Source organism: Pseudozyma hubeiensis (genome assembly GCF_000403515.1).
Source record: "Pseudozyma hubeiensis SY62 DNA, scaffold: PHS32, whole genome shotgun sequence".
Taxonomy (NCBI): Eukaryota; Fungi; Basidiomycota; class Ustilaginomycetes; order Ustilaginales; family Ustilaginaceae; genus Pseudozyma; species Pseudozyma hubeiensis.
In genome coordinates, this window is record NW_012133814.1 from 60160 (window position 1) to 79588 (window position 19429).

At 55.1% G+C, this 19429-nt stretch overlaps 8 protein-coding genes across 8 annotated transcripts; 3 read left to right on the plus strand and 5 right to left on the minus strand.

Annotated features, from left to right (window-relative positions):
- Window positions 1-47: 47 nt before the first annotated feature.
- PHSY_003003 (hypothetical protein) lies at window positions 48-1877 on the minus strand (the record flags this gene model as incomplete). Its single annotated transcript, XM_012333624.1, has 1 exon — window positions 48-1877. One exon carries the CDS (start codon window positions 1875-1877, stop codon window positions 48-50), a length of 1830 nt encoding a protein of 609 aa, XP_012189014.1.
- A 262-nt stretch (window positions 1878-2139) lies between these two features.
- On the plus strand, window positions 2140-2352 carry PHSY_003004 (hypothetical protein; the record flags this gene model as incomplete). The annotated part of the gene is made up of 1 exon (XM_012333625.1): window positions 2140-2352. The coding sequence occupies one exon, from the start codon at window positions 2140-2142 to the stop codon at window positions 2350-2352; it is 213 nt and encodes a 70-aa protein (XP_012189015.1).
- A 253-nt stretch (window positions 2353-2605) lies between these two features.
- Window positions 2606-5065, minus strand: PHSY_003005 (beta-glucosidase 1; the record flags this gene model as incomplete). The annotated part of the gene is made up of 1 exon (XM_012333626.1): window positions 2606-5065. The coding sequence occupies one exon, from the start codon at window positions 5063-5065 to the stop codon at window positions 2606-2608; it is 2460 nt and encodes an 819-aa protein (XP_012189016.1).
- Window positions 5066-5777: 712 nt separating this feature from the next.
- On the plus strand, window positions 5778-9261 carry PHSY_003006 (cutinase; the record flags this gene model as incomplete). The annotated part of the gene is made up of 3 exons (XM_012333627.1): window positions 5778-5843; window positions 6354-6503; window positions 8599-9261. 3 exons carry the CDS (start codon window positions 5778-5780, stop codon window positions 9259-9261), a joined length of 879 nt encoding a protein of 292 aa, XP_012189017.1.
- Window positions 9262-9685: 424 nt separating this feature from the next.
- Window positions 9686-9898, minus strand: PHSY_003007 (transporter; the record flags this gene model as incomplete). The annotated part of the gene is made up of 1 exon (XM_012333628.1): window positions 9686-9898. One exon carries the CDS (start codon window positions 9896-9898, stop codon window positions 9686-9688), a length of 213 nt encoding a protein of 70 aa, XP_012189018.1.
- Window positions 9899-10688: 790 nt separating this feature from the next.
- Window positions 10689-12311, plus strand: PHSY_003008 (hypothetical protein; the record flags this gene model as incomplete). Its single annotated transcript, XM_012333629.1, has 1 exon — window positions 10689-12311. One exon carries the CDS (start codon window positions 10689-10691, stop codon window positions 12309-12311), a length of 1623 nt encoding a protein of 540 aa, XP_012189019.1.
- Window positions 12312-12460: 149 nt separating this feature from the next.
- Window positions 12461-14425, minus strand: PHSY_003009 (hypothetical protein; the record flags this gene model as incomplete). Its single annotated transcript, XM_012333630.1, has 1 exon — window positions 12461-14425. One exon carries the CDS (start codon window positions 14423-14425, stop codon window positions 12461-12463), a length of 1965 nt encoding a protein of 654 aa, XP_012189020.1.
- A 315-nt stretch (window positions 14426-14740) lies between these two features.
- On the minus strand, window positions 14741-18705 carry PHSY_003010 (hypothetical protein; the record flags this gene model as incomplete). The annotated part of the gene is made up of 3 exons (XM_012333631.1): window positions 14741-17330; window positions 18038-18307; window positions 18587-18705. 3 exons carry the CDS (start codon window positions 18703-18705, stop codon window positions 14741-14743), a joined length of 2979 nt encoding a protein of 992 aa, XP_012189021.1.
- Window positions 18706-19429: the final 724 nt, after the last annotated feature.

Sequence of the window (19429 nt, forward strand, 5' to 3'; positions counted from 1 at the left end):
GTGAAAAGTGTGTGTGTGCGGGGGAAGCTGCGAGAAAAGAATCGGCTTCAATCGCGTGCAACATCGTCGTGGATCGAAGCGACACTCTTACGACGTTTTGTCGAGCGTGGTGTATCGTCCTCCACGTCGTCGTCATCGGCTTTGGACCTTTCGTTCGACTTGATCGTCGTCGATTCTGCGTTCGATGCGGGGGCGGACGTGTCTGCGGTGGCAGTCGTGGTGGAGGTCAGAGGGTTGACGGTCAAGCTGGGGTTGTCGATCTCGTCGACCTGTCCGTGTGGTACGCCGAGCGGTTCGGTCGGTGCAGCACTGGCGGATGAGGCGGCTTCGACTGCAGCGACTGCGTCAGCGGCTGCGGCTGCGGAAGTGTTGGCACTAGGCGCGGCGGTGGGTGCTGCTGCGGTGGTTGCTGATGCGGGAACGTCCTCCTGCATCGGCTCGTCGGAGCTCTCGTCCATCGCTTGATCCACGTCCTCTTCCGTCGCTGCCTTCTGGTCTGGTTGCTCCGTTGTCGCGGCTGTTGGCGCAATATCGACGACTTCCTTGGGTAATCTATCGCCGATCTGAGTTCTGTCCGCACCACCCAGCTCCAAATCCGGAATCTGCTCCATCAACGCTCCCTCGACGCCAGCTGTCACATTCATGCCCTCATCGCCTCCCCCTCGATCTTCACCCGTCAGCTGACCATTTTCATCCCTGACAATGAACGGGATGGGGGAGAACAAAGGCTCGCTCACCCCGCTGGAAGCGACACTCGAACTTCGCTCTCTTCTTGCTGGCAGCCCGTCCATCCTGTCCATCTCCAGCTCGCTCACCTCCACTCCACCAGCAGCTCCTTCTTGGTGGGTTCCATTCGTCATTATCCCAACGGGTGCTTGGACAGGACTTATCGGGAACGCATCTCGTGTAGCCGTTACCGACAAACAACGTTTGATCGCAGCGATCCATTTGTGCGCCGAGCTGTAGTGCGCGGTGGGGGAGACGATGAGCTCGCAGAGTCGTTGGATGGTGAACGGCGGTTGGGTGTCAAAGTCGTCGAGCATGGAGTAGAGGATGGAAGTTTGCGTGTCGATCGTGTCGGGGGAGAGGGGTGGGATGGAGGTTGTGGAGGGGAGGGAGCGCTTGGACGGGTAAAAGTTGATGACGTCGGCTCGGTGGACGAACGGTGGGTGGGAGTAGGACGGATCCGAGTTCGCGCCAGTCTGGCGATAGGAGTAGGCTGGATCAGCTTTTGGAGAGGATGGTGAGGCACCGTTGCCGACGGCTGCTGCAGTTGAGATGGAAGAGCCGTTCGTTTGCGGCGCAGCTGCATTCTCATCGCGTTCCGCGGACACCACGCTAGCAGCACCGGCCCCACCTTCTGCTTCCACTGCTATTGCAGCAACAGATGTTGCATCCTCCGCTCCGCCTTCCGTCGTCTGTGAATTGTCGTCCGCCCCCTCCGCTTCACCCTTTTTCTCCTGCTCCCTCTTCTCGCACAGAAACCCATGATCAGCCCTCTCCCAAACGACTTCCAGATCAATAGTGTCGTCTCCCTCTCCCACGTACGGCATCAGCTTCGTGGCTGGATGCAACGTCATCTTTCGTTCCTCACCAAAGCTCTCCTCCAGACAAGTCCTGATCCTGTACTTGATCGCGTCTTTCAGTACGGGCCAGTCATATGCACCGGATTGTGGCACTGCTGCTGCTGGTGTTGCTGCTACTGGGGAGCTTGATGCACCAGCGGCAGATGAGGAGGAGGAAGAGAGGTTTCGTTGATGGTGAGAGACATCCTCGTGTAGGAACTCGTCGGTGTCGGCAATGTGTTGGAGTTGAGTGAGGTAGGTCGGTGACCATTGGAATGTTGGGGATAGTGAGTTGGGAGTATCGGATGTCATGATGGCTGCTGTGATTGGGTAGAGAGGTCGGTTGTGCTGAGTTGGAGGTGTGGCAGCCCTGCGGTCGTTGAAATAGAACGATCGGGTGCTTGACTGGTGACTTTCGGACAAGCCGACGTTTATCCCGGCCTGACACGATCTTAACAAACGAATGCTCCGAGCTTGACAGGGCCCGCTGCTTGCTCCAGAAGTGTCTATACCCCTCTTGTTCAAGTGCGTCGATCCTTGTAGCCAAAGAAGCGCTCGACGTCAATATCTGAAGATGATGGAGGATGGAGAAGATTCCGCAAACGTCGGATTTCGGACCTGCATGAAGAACTCGACCCCGCTCACTGCCTTGCAGGTCCTACGAACGCGTAAAGAAAAGTCAAAAGGAAATTTTTCAAAACGAACGGCAGGCAACAGTTGCGGCAAGCAACAAGGACCCTGTGCTGCAGAAAGCAATCAACGCGACTTGAACAACTCCAAAATTTGAGACGTGCGTGACTTGAACCAAGCTATACTAGAGTCGAAGGTGGAAATGGCTCTCGGCCGAAAGACATGTCGTCATGTCTTTCCTTTCTCACAAGAGGGAGGCCAACACCGTAGCTGTGGCATATCGAGCGGATGCACATGCGTCATTCAAGGGACGAGATTGAGAAAGCATCGTTTCATTGCAGTTTGATCGTCATGAGTAAAAGTCCGAAAGTTCAAGCATGATGTCTATCGACTGAGCGAAGAGTGCCCACTTAGTTGAGCACAACAGCCTGGCGAATATCCCTAGACGAAGCGCCGATGAGAACCTTCAGCTTGCCCTTGGGCTGGTGCCACTGGTTTCTCGTATTGTTCCACACCGAAACGTCGTACTGGCTGAGTGTGAACTTGACCTCCTTGGTGTCGTACTTCTTGACCCATTCGCGGCCAAAGTGACGCAGCACCTTCGGAGGCTCGCCCGCCGTACGAGGGAACTCGAGATAGGCCTGCCACACTTCGTGTCCATCGCAATCACCCGAATTGGTCAGCGAGAAAGTCACCTCGTACTTGGGCTGGAAGAGCCACTCTGGCAGACCCGACGAGGCGTTGGAAGATCCCCACCAGCTGTTTTCGGCCTGGCCCACCTGCTGCGTCCAAGCTCCCGAGTAGGCAAACTTGGTGTACGACAAGCCGAAACCAAACTCGTAACGCGGCTCGATGTTCTTAGCGTCAAAGTGGCGGTAGTCGATGTTGAGCCCTTCCGTGTAGTTGATCTGGGGCGTGACAGTATCGTTATAGTACAGCACGTCGGCAGAGTAGTCGGTGCGGTTCTTGCCAATCGTGTAAGGCAGACGGCCGCTGGGGTTGTAATCACCGTACAGCACGTCGACAAGGGCACGACCGCTCTCGCTGCCAGGCAAGTTGGCCCAAACGATAGCAGTCACGTTCGGGTTGTCGGCAAAGCTCTCCATGTCAACAGCGCCCACCGAGTGGATGATGACAACAGTGTTGTTGTTCACCGCGGTCACGTTGCGGATCAGCTGCTCGCCCTGGTTCCAGAGCGTCAGATTGTTACGATCTCCCTCGTTCCGGTCGACAGTGATGTAACCCTCACCGCTCTCTGCGCTGACAAACACGAGGGCGACATCGGTCATGTTGGCAATCTTGACGCTCTGTGCGATGTTGAAGTCGTCAAAGTTCCACTGGATGTCGGTGCGTTGCTCGCGCGCTCGTGCTTGCAGCGCCTCGTAGGGCGAGAAGAAGTACGAGTAGTCGTTTGCGCCCGATCCCCAGCCTTGACCGAGAGTACCGTAGGGCAAACCTCCATTTTGAGCACGATCAGGCCAGTAATTGGCGCCTTGATAGAGAGGACCAGCGTCTGAACCAACAACAGCCATGTTGCGTGGCTTGTTCAGCGGCAAGGCATTGCGACGATTCTTAAGCAAAACGGTGCCGGCTTTGGCAACTTCGCGCGCAATTTTGTAGTGGTCAGCGGTGGCATCAATGTGCTCGTTGGTTGCGGGATCCATCTTGTCGAAAAAGTTAAAGTTTGGCTCAGGGAAGCCTTGATCCTGTCCCAAGAGGTACCAACCAGCGAGAATGCGGGTTGCCATGTCATCCAGCCGTGTGGCCGCCACCGATCCATTGTTGACGGCGGTTGTGAGATTTCCGCCCCACAGCGAGCCATTTTGGGGGAAGCAGCAGAACTCGTCTCCGGGCATGGTCATGTCCAAACCAGCGTTGGCAGTAGCGACACCAGCGTGCTGAGCGCCCCAATCCGACATGACATAGCCAGGGAATCCGAGCTCGGTCTTGAGGCGGTTGTTCAGCAACTCCGAGTTCTGGCATGCCCAGCTGTTGTTGACCAGGTTATACGAGCACATTACCGAAGCGGCACCAGCTTGAACGCCTCGAAGGAAAGGATGAAGATAGACTTCTCGCTCTGTTCGAGAGTCGAGATTGGAGCTGCCTTCGTTGCGGAAGTGCTCCTGCTCGTTGTTGATGTAGTGTTTGAGCGTGGCCTGAACACCAGCATCTTGAGCACCGAGCACGGAAAAGTAGGAGCCTTCTCCACTCAGGTAAGGATCAGCACCGAAGCCTTCCCAGGATCGACCACCCTCAGGGGAACGGGCGAGGTTCATCATAGGACCAAGCCAGATATTCGCGCCTTTAGTCTTGAACTCTTCGCCCAGAGCGTAGGCGCGCTTGTAGAAAAGATCGCGGTCAAACGTGGCGGCTGCGGTGATGGCATCTGGGAACGAGGTGATGCGATCGGTGCCTCGGACTCCGGCTGGGCCGTCCATGAGGCACAGTCCGGGAAAGTTGACACGAGGGATGGGGGCGATGTTGCCAACGCAGAGGCCCTTGGTCCAGCCGGATCCGGTGGTGAGGATGACTTTTTCGGTCTGGTTGAACTGTTGAAGATACTCGCGCGCCTTTCCAATCGCGTCCTTCCACTTTTGAGTGGTGCCCTTGGTCTGGGGTGTTGGGTAGAAGGGAGGCGAGTATGGTAGCGAATCGTTGCCGTTGAAGGGTACATTAGGCACAGTCTGGTAGCCGGGACCATTCTGACCGGCACCTCCAATGCCCTGTTGTCGTCGCTCAAGGAATTGTGATGGTCCATCGAGATCTCTTTCTCCGAAGAGCTGCTGATAGTCTGGATCTGGCGTGATCAACGCCAGGCTCGGGCCTGCGACGGCCAACGCCGCAAGAGGCAGCAATGTCGAGAACTTCATCGCAAACTTCGCTTTATGATCAGAACTAGCGAGGACGCTTCAAGAGCGCGTTTGTTGCTGCCAGAGGTCAGAAGGGATGTGGATGGTGTATGGGAGGAAGGAGGCGCAGACCGTCAAGTTTGACGATGATTATTGCCTACACGAAGGTGGGGGAAATGGCGTGGGGTAAGCGCTCTGACCTCGGCAGATGCAGCGAATCAAGCAAGAAGCGCCGGTAGTGACAGGAGCGCAGGCTGAGTGGCCGGCGCTTCGGCGGAGTTGGAGGAATGTGGTCGAGCTGCCAAGACTGTGGCACCAGAAGCTGGCCGCTCGGTAAGGGAGACAGGCGAAAACAAAGGTAAGCCACCGTGCCGGTGCCAAGGCAGGTAGAGCGAGAAGCGAGATTAGAAGGGTACGGATCACGCGGTTGTGCTTCTAGCGAGACGGCAAGGAACGTCGAGGGTACGGCAAGACATCCGGATGAGGCAGTGCCGCGTCGGTTAAAGGGGCTGAGCAAAGCATATAGCTTGTTGACGAGGAGGGAAGCGAGAGGGAAGCGGAGGCCCGCGTCAAGGCAGAGAGCGAAGAGCTAGGCAGCGCGAGAGGCTCGGGCTCGCAATCGTGTTTCAGGTGGAGCAGAGCATGTTGTGGAGCAAAGAATGTTTGGTGTCCCTTTAACGAGGCGAGCAGGCTCTGCAAAGTGGGGCATGCAGGAATTGGCCGATGCGGTAAGATGAAGCGGTCAGTGCGGAGAGGCTTCGGACGGCTGCCAACGGGGAGTGCGAGAGGATCGGCAAAGGTTAGACGAGATCAAAATTCGCGCAGCATCGCACGGTCTGGTTCTTGTTTTGTGTCATGGTACAGCAGCCATCGGAAGCGAGCCGGACGAGACGCCGCGTACGAAACTGTGATGCGCATGCTGTAGCTCGGAGGCCTTTGAACGAAGCCAGAATGGCAGAGAATTCAACAAGCCTATCATTCCCACCTAGAGCCACGTCGGCCAAATCCAGACGAGTCTTCCTTTGGCTGCCATCGCGAATGAGCTTCGAATTGACTGCACTGTGCGTCTGCAGCAGCAGCAATGAGAGGGGCGGAGAGACAAACAAACATGCATTTCATTTTCGAGACTGGATCTGCGCAGTGCAGTCTGTCAAGGCGAAAAGTCACCGCTTTTCAGCTCCGTCTCGACAGATGCGCCATGTCACCTTTACGATTCCAATCTGGCGCCGCTCGCACGCTCTCCTCCGGACGCTTGCAACGCAGCTTGGCGTTTGCCCCTGGCAATGAAGATGCAACCATCCTCTTATAGGCAGCAGAGTGTCTAAACAGATCGGACAACTCCAAGGGCGACGAGATTGCCGCGAACTTTCTGTACGAGATTCATAGCCGATGCTGGTCGCCGGTGGCGGTCACGTTGAACCGTCTGCAGGACGAAAATATGTCTGCCACTTTGAGACCGGTGAGTGCAGCCACTTCGCTTCGCAACCGTCCCCATGCTAAATCTGCATAGCAATTGGCGAGATGCAGAATCGTCGACCCATGCGAACGTTCCTTTGTGGGCGGGCGGCATTATGCTACGATTACAAAGCTAGATTTTCTGAACGACTTGTGCGCTAGGGTGACCTGACACCTAAGCTTTTTCGGCGCGTGCTAACAGCCTCGAATGGAAATCGCCTCCGAATATCGGCTCCCCCACATGCCAAGAATCGGAACTGCTCCTAACTCGGAACACCACCGGGCCATGCTCTTGCATTTCCTCATGTTGGCGACCCCACATAGCTGGGACTCAAGTCTCAGAGTCGTCTGGCATCTGTTCCGTTTCTTCCTAGTGCAGCCGGCAAGGCCAAATTGCCCGCGCCCATCTTTCTACGGAATCACATGCTGTCGCGTCTCTTCCATCTCTAAGAAGTTTCTCCAAGCGCGCGTATTATATTAATAATATCAATAGTTTTGTCGAGACACACGTGCGACTCTTGGTGTTACACAGATCATGCCGTCAGACAAATCACAAAAGAGTCTTTTACGATGGTTTTGAAAATGCTTCAGAGCTGCATTGGATTGATGGCAAGATTGGCTTTGCACCGGGAGAAGCTGCCTAGGAAGCAATTCGCCGTTGTCAGACGAAGTAGGTCGAACCCAACAATCTCAGTTCCCGCAACACGGAGCACTCCAAATCTGAAAGCTCACGGCCCTGTTGCCACATCCAAAGACGAGACTTGGCCTCATCTTCCCCCTGAGATTGTTGTTGTTCAATTGGAGGACCATATCCAATTCGAAGGCCGGCGTCGGGAGAGGTTGCCGGATGTCGCGGATAGAAACTGAATTCCTTCTCGTAAGCGAACGTTCGATGGAGTCGCAGATTTCGGATGCTTGGTGCTTGCCGAGCACGCACACCGCCGCCACGCATGGAATTTCGCGCTAAAATAGTGACATTCGGGATCTGTCATTGCTCACCGTGTCGGCGACGGAGGGTCACCAGTTTGTTCTTGTCAGTTCCGCCTCTTTGGACCCGCAGCCGCACTCACCGCTGCCATCCCCGTCGTCTCTGGCAAGCGAGTCTCACATTGCCTGCTCAGAGAGACATGGCTGCCCAGACGTTACGATCAACCTGCCCGGCAACTGCAACGCCAGCCAGTTACTAGCCAAAAACTTTGTCGCTTTGCCGATTTGTTCACTAGCGTGTCTCGCCACACCTTCCGACCATGACTGTGCCCGGCGAACAGCCTTTTACCACTTCGAAAGTCTTTCTCGCCACTCGGGCGTGACACGGCACCCGTTGCATCCCAGATCGCACATGTTCGTCTCAGCCTCTGGTGAAATCCTCGAAGCTTGGTTGGCAGACTCTCGGACACTTTTCCGTTTCTGCCTCGCTTGAGTAGGCCTAGATCGTTCGCTGTCATTGTCTCAGATGCGCGGCTTGACGGAAGCTCTGCAAACGTGGCCACCCCAATTGCTTCGCGAGGTGCTCTAGATCACGCTTCCGTTGCGTCTCGCATACACGCATAGTGAATCCCGCCACATTCTGTGACCCGCACCAGACAATAGGGATGCGTAATGCGCCGCCACCGCTCGACTGCTGGGCTGTTCATCCCCGGCCGTGATTGGTCAAACTTCGATGATGCTCAACAGATCTCCCATCTGATTGCGACCTCTCATCCTGCCTCTTACACTGCTGATCATCTTCAACACAACAGCCTATGCACCTATGTCTCCTGCTGGCAATCGCGGTCGTCGATCCCGTGTGCGAATCGTTTCGCTTTGCCGATGCAGAAGCAACGTCAGATGACAGACTGTCTCTGAAACACCGCACCTTCATGCATGGACTTCTGAATGTGGCAAGCCCTGCGAAAAGCTACCTATAGTTCGCTTAGCAGCGTTCCCTCCTTCTGCTAGAAGGTCGATGATCTCTCCTGTTGCTCGTTGTTGCCACTGCTTGCGTATATAATCACCACATCCTCGACCGCATCCTCGTCTGTGCCCTCAACATAGTCCTTCCCTTCCCTCCTAACACCCCATACCCACCACATCCTAACTTTGCCGCCATGCTTTTCAAGTCGACCTTCGTCACCCTCGTCCTCGCCGCTGCTGGCGCCGTGCAGGCCATGCCTGCTGAAAAGCGAGCTGCTTGTTCCAAGTACCTCATCATCGACACGCGCGGTACTGGTGAGGCGCAGGGACCTTCTGCTGGCTTCCGCACCATGAACCAGCGCATCTTCTCCTCCGTGTCCGGCGGTTCCGAGTACGACACTGTTTACCCCGCCGACTACTCGCAAAACTCTGCCTCTGGAACCCAGGACATCGTCAACAAGGTCAAGTCCACCCTCGCCTCGAACCCTAGCACATGCTTCATCCTCGAAGGTTACTCGCAGGGTGCCTCTGCTACAGTCAATGCCCTGTCGCAGCTCACCGGTGCCAACTTTAATGCTGTCAAGGGTGTCATCCTCATCGGCGACCCTCAGCACAAGCCCAACCTTGCCTGCAACGTCGATGGCAACGGTGGCAAGACTACCGCTGCTGCAAGTGGCATCTCGTACTACGGAAACGGCGGTATTCCCTCCAACTGGGTTTCCAAGTCGCTCGACATTTGCATCAGCGGTGACGGTGTTTGTGACCGATCCTCCGGCTACGGCATCACGGCTCAGCACCTGCAGTACCCTAACAACGCCAACGTTCAGAGCATGGGTGCCAACTTCGCTATCAAGGCTCTCCAGGGATGAACGTTGCTCGTCGTTAGATCGTCTCTTCTCATCATGCTTTTTCACTTTTCCAATTCATTGCCATGGACCCAGTCAGCTCAGCGTCGCACGTTTCTGAGACTTTTGAATGAGAATGAGCTTTAATGACACGAAGATGAGAGGATCGGTAAACGAAAATTGAGGTGCAAGAGGAGAAGACATGCACTGGTACGGAATGCACTGTTGCCAACCACATCGTGAGACTTCGAGTAAGAACTCAGACCAGCCGAGGGATCTTCCCCGTTGACTTTGGAAGAGTCAGGCGAACTGACCGTAAGGAATTTTGAAATTCATCCCCTGACATAGCTGTGGGACACAAAAGGCAAAAAGATGTTCATCGAAACTTCAGCTGTGGTCAAGTCTCTGAGACCTGGTGACTGATGATGTGTCTTGGATGGCGTGCAACTTACTGCCTCATCATGGCAAGAACGCGAGCCCTATCACGATCGAGCGAGTCCTTCACTTCCTCGGAAATGACTTCTGACACCTTTGCGGCCTGTTCGGCTGCAGCTTTGGCCTTGGCTTCTTCCTCCTGCTTCTTCTTCTCCTCAGCGAGGAGAGGCTGCTTAAGCTTTTCGTACTCCATGCCATTGCGCTGCTTTCCGAATGACGGCCACATTGGGGCTGGACTAGCAATCGCGGGACCGGTCTGCCAAACAATTGCAGCAATGACGAGAGTCATGATTAGGACCAGACGTTGCATCTTGGGGTTAAAAGCCATGTTGAGGGAGCTGTAAGAGTATTCGGTGAGTGAGAAGCGTTGTCGGATGCTTTCATAGACACTTTTCGACCTCTAGGAGGGCTCCTTTTATCATTTCCAGAGGCCGTCAGACCGTTTTAGGACACAGTAGGAGGCCTCCTGTTGCATACTGATGCTGGGAGCTTCCTCCGTGTCTCCACTCCACCTGGTAAACGGTGCTCGTTGTTGCTCTGTTGTAGGGGATGACAGGACGCGCGGCTCCTATTTGTTCATAAGCCCTCCAGCCGCGGGTCACGGACCTGTGACTCTCTCTGTCAACCGCCGACTATCCGACACCTCGAACAGTAGGATATCATCTCGACGACGACGAAGATGCCTTGGCGTTCAACATGGCAATGGCGGCTCGGCTCAGCCCAAGAGCGTCGCCATGGCAACGCTGTTCAAATGAGTTGAATTTCATGACCATCTTTTCTTCGCAACTTTGAATTGCTTCAGAATCATGCTCCTTAGGTGGGTGTGAAGTTTTTAGGCTTTCCGCGTTGGCTAACCTCCACACCGACGCACAGACGGTGCATTATCGGTCTGAGCACAAAAGCTGGCTGAGCAATGTTGTACGACTTGACCCCGACATTCACAGTCTCTTGCGCTCTTCATCTCTGTCGATACACAAGGTTTGGATAGGACCCACAAGATCACCGTCGACACCACTATGTCGAATCAGAGCGGTGCAGGCGGTCAACCGCCCAAGAGCGGCTTTCATCAAGCAGCCTCCTTTGTTGAACGTGCACTGAGCTTCCGAGCCAATACCCAACGAACGCCTTCGTCGTCTTCCGTTCCCAGCGGCGAACAATCTCTTCTGCCTCATCACGACAGGCCCTCTACTCGACCAGCCATCCCTGCGCCGCTGAATGCGAACGATATGAAAGAGACAGAGGTATCTTTCCCAAGGGTGCCCGATGCTCAGATTGAGAACCTGCTCCCAGGGTCGGAGCTCGAAGATGCGAGGCGGTGCATTCAAGCGGCGTTGCAGGAGATGCATCTCAACTACGATCTCGATCCAAAGCTGCTAGATGAACGAAGCGAAGCAAATCGGGGCAATGCACTACTTGCTCTTCTGCTCTCACGTATCGTTGTACATCAGCCAAATTCGTTGGACGATGATTATGAGCACGGCGAAGGCCATCTTTCGGGTGCGATCATTGATCAGGACAATCAAGTAAGAGATGGAAACACCTCTGCAGCGGATGGGGGGAAGCCAAAGTCGACGTTGATGGCCCCGCCTAGAACCTACGAGACGCATGACCTTCTCAAGGCCATCGACAAGAAAGACGTCGAGACCATCCTGGCCATCCGAAACGCCAATTTTGATCTGCTTCTCGATCTGTCTCACGGGGGCGGCCCAGCCGGCAAGAACTCGCCCGCAGCATCGCAAGCTGGTGGCTCGACCAACACTCCTCTCGGTTACGCCATCTCTTTGGGCAAGGGATGGGAGAGCGTCTCCATCGTGCTAGTCGGAGCGCTGTCCAAGTTTGTCAGTCAACTACCAGACGACGAGGACGAGTACGAGAATGCGCCATCCGCCGCAACTTCGATCGGAGGTACAGTGGATAAGGTCAAAAAGCCCAAGAAATTGCAGTTGGATCCACGAACCATGGCGCGTCTACGCAAGATTCGTGTCAACCTCAAACTCGCCATCGACCACAGCATCTTTCAAGACCAGACGTCGTTGCTGGCTTCGTATCTGCAGGTGTTGGTCATGTCGGAAGGCTCACCGTTCCTGCATTCTGCGATAGAGGATGTGGGCCACTGTCTTGCGCAGAGGTATTCAGCGGCCGGGAACTTGGACGGAGGGGCGGATCCGGTGGCGAGGAGTAGGTCGCAGGTGATGCAATTCGTCACAGATTCTTTGAGACACAAAAGCGACAAGGTGGCGGCGGTGAAAGATTACGTTGCCAACGCTCAGTCTGATTTGCTGCTCATGTCGCTTTGGTCGTTGATCAAGCTGACGAGATCGCAGTTTGAAGCGGTGCAGCAAGGGTTGGGTGGCAGCGGCAAGGGTGGAGATGAGGCAGAGTTGAGGGATCTGTGCAATCCGCTGCCGAGCTTCTTCTTTGCGAGAGATGATAGGGTGTCGAGTAACTTTGTGGCTAGGGTGGGGAGGTTGGAGCATGCGATCGGAGGCATGAGCGGGGTGAGGGGCCCGCCGGCTGGGCTGGTGAAGTTGGCGACGAGGGTGGCGGAGGCTTTGCAGGAGGGCGCGAGGAGAAAGAATTCGCATGAGAGGTTGGAGATCATCGCGGCGTCGTTGGAAGGAAGCAAGCGGCAGTCGTGATGTGACCGAGGCTAGGATATTGATACCCAAGACAGCGAACGAGACGTGCTCAGAGTTGTATTGTTGTGATACACAGCGTTCTTGGTTTCTTTAAATTGTGTGAAGCGACCGTCTTTGTTCCCTTGATGGGGTTGCTCTCAACGACAAGTTCACGTCAAAACACCCCTTCTGGTGCCCTCATTTGCCATGCGCATGGCCACGTCTCTATCCCTCTCCTCCTCCCTCCTCTTCTTCCGAGTCTCATCTTCCGCAGTCAGACGCTTCGCCACCTCCGCCTCCATCTCCAGCCGCTTGCTCGTCTCGGCCAACATCAACTTGCGCTGCGTCAGAACCCTTGAATCGGCATTCAGGCTCGCCTTTTCCGCATCTAGCGCCAATTCGCACAGGTTCGACCAGTCGACGTGTCTTCTGCATTTGCGTTTGGCGGAGCCACAGATCCATCTGGGCAGCGGTGTCGGATCGACTTCATCGTTGAGGACTCCGTCGAGCGGCGTCTCGTGGGAGAGGATGGCCGAGCCCGAGGTTGCGTGCGCCCACGCGTCGAAGGCAGCGTCGTCCCAGTGCAGACGCTGATCGTAGCCGCAGCGTGGACCACCAGATGTGTCGGCTGATTTGGACTTGGATTTGGATCCGCTTTTCTTCTTCTTCTTCGGTTTTGCAGCTTCGGTCATCTCTTCATCCTCTTCGTCGGCAACGTCGAGCGTCGTGGCGGTGGTTGTGGACGAGCCGACCGGCGGGAGAGTGGGGACGCGATCGGAAACGAGGTGGAGAAGTGTGCTGCGAAGATCGAGGCGATCGAGGCGGGCGTTGAGACGGGATTTCTCGAGATCGACAACAAGGATCTGGTTGGTGACGAGACAGAGCTGCTCGTTGATGTCGGTAAGGCTCGTAGCGGATGATGCTTCGTTTGATGTCGACGGTGTGATGGTTGTCGAGGGTGACGCGCCGTTGATGCCATGCGTGGATCCACCGTTGGCTACGCCATTCGCAGGCGGCAAATCCATTCCCTTTTCTGCTTGGACCATCGCAGCGAAAGCATCTGCGAATCCTAATCTTTGCACTGATGACCTCGCACCAACTTGCTCAGCCATCGCCTTCCTCCACTCACCATCGTGCTTGTCTGTCTTGTGCGTGAACGCCTCCGTCTTCCTCGCCACTGTCACCCTCTGATCTGCCTCAAGCACCGCCACAGCCTGCTTATTCTTTTCTACCTTCAACGTCGCCATCCTTCCCGTCACTGCCAGCAGACCGCATCGGTCGGAACAGTACTTGCTGAAGGGGGTCAAGGCTGCCCTCCTGCACCCGCTTCTCGCACATGCCGTTTTGTACGTCGTCTGCTCCCCCGTTACTTGATGACACGGCGGACAGATGAATTGATCCACTAGCTCGACGTCATCATCGGTGATCTTCATGCAGCGATAGTGGTACCATTGGTCGCAGCGATCGCACATGATCATTCCTCCTTCGACGTCGTCCTGCCGCCGTTGGCAGACACAATACAGCGCATTGTCGACTTCTTCGTCCTCTTCCGGTGCGACAGTGGAGAGTGGCAGTAAGATAGCTTCTACTTTGCTTCTACTGCGACTGGATGGCGGGTCGTGGAAGGCTTGAGCGTGCACGGAGGAAGTATCTTTCTTGGTGGAGCCGGAAGACTTCTTGCTTTTGCTGGTGCTGCTGGACGATGCGCCGGTGCCAGTCTTCTTCTTCTTTGCCGCAGATGGTGTTCTTGTAAGCTCAGGCTCGAGAAGCAGTTCCGATGTCGAAGTCGATGGAGATCTTCCTTGTAATGAGGATTCTGCTTTGACAACGGCCTCCGGAACCGAGTCCACCGTTGCTTGCAGTGCTGGAACCGTGTCATCGACTTCCATCTTCGTGTCATTCGCGCCTTCTATGCTCTTCAACGCTGACCTCGCCGAGACTTCCGCATCTGTCCCGCTGTGCCCATCATCTCGAGCATGCGTAGTCGGCTCAGTCGAGCTGGACCGACTCGTCACCCCAGACTTGATGCGCTTCTTGGGTGGGGTCAGATCAACGTCCCTTGTACTCGACGCAGAGACTCCTCCCGCTCCATGATCAATTTCATTCTTGACGGTTGTGATGTCTTCGCCTTGCATCCTGACACGTACGGCCCGCGAGACGGTCCGGGCGAATGGTGATGAGGGTTCAAGACGGCATTTTGAGAATCAGATGTCGAAAGACCACACTGTGCGCTTTGCTTCTCAGGGTCCAACACGCCTCCAAACCGAAGCTGCACAACGCGCTTTCTGTTTTCTCGCGCCGCTTTCCGAAATGCCCGAAAGCCGAGTTCTGCGCTGAGGACATGGAGACACTGCATGCAGGATACCAAAGTTTCCTAGCACACACGACGCTTCATCGTCAACAGAAGAGTTTCCATTGAAAGAAGGTACAAGGTTGTTGTTCTCGAGCGATCAAGGCGGTCCAAGATTGTGCTGAGGGGGACGGAAGAAAAGGTTGTCGAGGCTCACATTGCTTGCGTCCCACACTGCAAAGTCACCGTGCCGTCCAGACGAGTTGCCCGAGTCTCTAGAGTCAGCTGGCGTCGCAAGCCGTGCTGGGATACCACAAGACGAGGATGGCTCCGTGTTGAAAAGGTGATGTCCGTCGGCCGGGCTCTCGGACACGCTCAAGTCGCCGCATGTAATCACGGACGTGCCTGGATCGATATCGAGCACATAGTCGGGCGTAAGCTTCTCCGCTTCGACCACACCGTTGCAGCAGATCTTTTGGACCCAAGTCGAAGTTTTTCCCTCATTCATAAAAGCCCTGATCTCATCTCTCGTTCCAGCAGCTTGGTAACCGGATCTTGCAGGTAGGGTCCGACCAGCAATAGATTTTCGCATGTCCGAGATCGCGTTGCCCATCTGCACCTCGGGTTGCAAGTGGCTTTCAATTGGATTCCAGCTGTCTTGTTCTCGGAAGCCTTCCGGATGTTCTTGTTGCCGACCAATGACAACAGTCTCGTTAGTGACGAGCCTGCGTCCCTCTTTCAATGGTCGAACCGTGTATGCCTGCATTTGCGTCCGCGTCAGAGTTCCGTCCCGGGGCATGGAATTTCCCTGAGCACTCGACGTCGCAAGGGAACGTCTTGTGCTTGAGAGGCTCCCGAGGCGCTGCGAGATGTGCTTTACCAGAGACGAAGGTCGTACCGTCGCAATCAAGCGATCTCTCATTTCGGGCGTGCTGGGTCTGTTCAGACCGAAGCGGGGATGGCTGCGCTGAGCACGAACTAGCAGCAGCGTATGCTCGGTACCGTCCTCGTTACGCACGCGATGCACCTGAATGGGGATTTCGTCGGCATCATTCATGCCACTCGAGAGTGCTCCGCCTCGAGTTCTGTCTGGAACGGGGGGCGGCTCACGAAGGCACGGACTGAGTCGGCCGAGGAACGAATTTGAGCCGACACCCAAACTTGTCCGGTGCTCTTCTCGCCAAGCTTGTCTTTCCAGCTCCAAGGCCTCGTTCCGCTCAAGTAGTTCGGACGCCTTCAAAACGTCGAGCGAGCACGCGCTATCCTGACTTTCGCTGTGTTCCGGCGAAGTGCTTGGCCAGGGCGTAGGCGGTGGCGGCTTCGAAGGGACCAGACCACAAGGAACTTCCTGCGAGACTTTCGGCAGCGGCGGAGGTGGCATGTTTTCGTGTAATGTCAACCGTGGATCTCTCTCTGGACCAGCGGCATATGCAAATGCGACTTGACTAGATGTGGATCCGAACTGACGAGATGCCCGTAGCAGCGTGATTGGGTCAGCGTTGGAAGTCTTCACAACTGAAGCTCTTGCCGCGTGAATGTTGTCGGCGCCGTCGATCGCGAGGTCTCTCTGCCAGAAGCGCTCGGGAACGGCATGAAGCTGATCAACAGCTTCCGAGGGAACTGTGTTCAGGCTGTGGGTGCGCAGACGAGGTCGCGGAAAGAAATAGCCCTCGCAGCTGTTAACGGGCTCCAGATATTGTGGTCCGATCACCTGTTCAGTGGTGACAGACGACGTTGCGGCGCGCCGCATCAAAGGTCGAGACGGTCTCAGCCCTTCAACGATGCTCACTTGCTGGCGAGACCCTCTTTGATCATTCAGAGCTGTCGCTGCTGGCGAGGTAGTCTGCAAATAATGCATCGAAGACTGCCGCAAGCCGTGGTCTGATAAAGGCTTGCCAGGGGAGCGAAGCTCTCTTGCGGGAGCGGTAGTGGTGCAAAGGCTTCGCGGTGAGCGTCCACTGGATACCTGCTCAGAAGCTCTGCAGCTTAATCGATAAGGATCCTCACTGCTTGCCGACGATGTTGGGCGCGTCTGGAAGCTGACGGCGGAGCTGAGTCTACTACTACGATCGTAGAGACTCGAAGAAGTCCCAAGTGAATGAGTACGTGAGTGTAGGTGAGCAAGGCTGCAAGTGTCGCCAAGCTTACCAGAGAGCAAGTCTGACCAGCTTCGATCCTGTTTCGTGAAATGTAGAGCCGGACTGGGAGACGGGATTTGAGGCGACGAAAGTCTGGACGAGGCAACTCCGTCGTCTGGCTTTGTTTTGGGGGCCAGGCTGCTCTCTAAGCTGAACGTATGCGGGAGCAGAGCTGAGCAGGACACCGATCGGGATCTATTCCGAAAGTCATTGTATGATGTCGGCAAACCCGAGCTGATCAGCGGTCGCTGCTGCTGTGTCTGACGCCGGTTCGGAGAATCCGCGCCGCTGTCCAGATGTCTATGGCGCTTGATTCCGTCTTCAGGGTATCTGAGCTGCTCCATCGATCCACGAATCCAATCGTCGGCTCCGTCAACATGCTCTGGATTGCGATCGGACTGCTCCACGAATCTTGCTCTTGCATCTGAACCTTGAGCCCGCATTGTAAAGGCGTGCAAACTTTCTTGTTTTGACCAGCCGCCGCCCTCAGCCTGTCTGCTCATCGTTCGATGCTGTTGGGAAGCCTGTGAGGTCACAATGCGACGAAATGGCGGACGAGGAAATGCGGAAGTCGCGGTGTTGCTGACTGTGTCGTCGGAAACACCGCTGTCGCTGTCGTGCAGAGGGGGAATAGATATGGCGACCATATTTTCAGATAGGTGCAGTTCCTACGCAAGCCCTTGTTAGCGATGGCAGATCGCTCCGTGATCGAGACGGTCGAGGCGTTGCAGCCGGCGGTTTGGACGTAAGCTCGTGAATGAAAAGAGGCGAACTTGGGACGAGATTTGCGGGAAGTCTCCGAAGAATGTGTTCATTGTCACGAAGAAGGTCGTCGAGTGCTGCAAAGACAACCGATGATGTTCAAAGATTGATAGCAGCTTTCCGTAGAGATAGTAACATGACAACGATCAGATTGTCTCGTCAAAGATGAAGTGGGTCAGAGCTGGTGGGCTGCGCCAAAAGCCGCCCTTAAGAGCATCTTCGAGTGCTTTTTGTCAATGTGACGAAGAGAATCTTGATACGAAGACTCCAACACGACGGCATCTACCAGTTTCCATACACAAAACAAACCCAAAGCCGGGTCTGACTTCATACAATGGCCAAAAATGTACTTCACTGAACAGTTTGGTTGGAAAAAGCTCGGCTCAGCAACGGGAATGTGTCAGAAACCTGTAGCTGCGGGCCGGTAAGGGAGAAAGAGGCCAAAGCGTTGTCGGAAGGTCTAGTCTTGAAAGACCACATGCTAGCCTAGGATGAGCTCGTGTGTCTCCTGCGAAGCGGTGATCGACCTGACGGAGAGCCAGAGTGCTCCAACTCACATATTGTTCCGCTGCACAGTGCAGATTGCAAACATGCCTTTCTGGACCGTCAAACATCCATCGCTACCCCGGTCGGATGATTTTGCGTTCGACGTTTGCCGTTGTTCCGCCGCATTGTTTGGAGCAAACGGCCTCGAGCTTAAAACGCTTGGATACCTTCGAATTTTCCGAACGATGATCAGATCTCTCGCTTCCTGAGATCGCTGCACGCTAGACCTTAGTCCGAGCCAGTTAGCCGCGTAAGTATCAGACAAGGCGGAGCAGGCACTTCTGTTCAAGAAGGCGAAAATTGTACAACTACAAGCCGCAGAGGACTTTCGCGTTGAGGGAGCCCTCGCGTAGAGATCCGCCGAAGGTTGTTTTCTGCTTCATTCCGGCGGAGTCCGACCCATCTACTTCATATTGACACTTGAGAGATACGGTAGCACTGCGGACATGCATGTGTTCCAACTGTGTACCGTATCGCCTTCTTTCGTCGGATCCCACGCGAAAAGCAAGATTGAAGCCTCCTCAGAGTCTGATCTTTCACTCTGTTAAAGCCATCAAGACCTGATTGGGCGTCGCATTGACGCTGCTCGACGTGACGTCTGCGTTGTTGACATCACCTTCGAGTCAAGGAGCATATGAAGAAGCCGCAGCTCATAGCGGCTCTCGGCATCGTCCAGCATATATCGAGGAAGTGGCAGAAGTCCTGAGGCACGAGCGTAGGCTGCGACAAAGTGAAACCACACAAAGGTCACTCTTTCGCAATTGGACCGGGATCCATGCGTTTCCGAGGATTGTCCTTGTCCGACTTCATTGTGCAAAATGAAACAAAGGGTCCATTGTCACTTCGAGATCATTGCTTCCGCTGTGAGAAGAATGATGTTGTCCGCTCGTGATCAAGCGAAGCTCTGGACCTAGAGAGGACTAGCACAGAAACTGCACGAGCCTCTGAAGAGCTGGACCGGTCACAAAGGAAGTCCTCCTCTGAAACCACTATTTTAAGGTCCGGGGCGAGCGAAAGCCTCTTGCGGGTTCCTCGCAAGGATCAGTCAATCGTCCGGTGCCGATCGACAGAGGTTTGCACCAGTATACTATTGTCTGCCAAGGGAACGCTGTACTTGTGCGTACGCATCTCGTCGCTCAGAATGGAATGAACTTCCAAAAGCATAGATCGGCTCAGCCTCTTGACTTTTATGAGGACTTGTTCGAGGAAGGTGCGTTTCGAGTATTGTTGACTCGGTCTTGTCCTCTTTCATACGTTCAGTCGACTTTGAAAGCGCACGAAACATATAAGAGAGAGTGTTTGCACGCCTGGACGTCCCAAGGTCAGTCCATCCCAGAACCTTTCCTCCATTGTCCTTTCGATCAAGCAAGCAAAAATCGCAAATATGGAGATACGAGTAATGC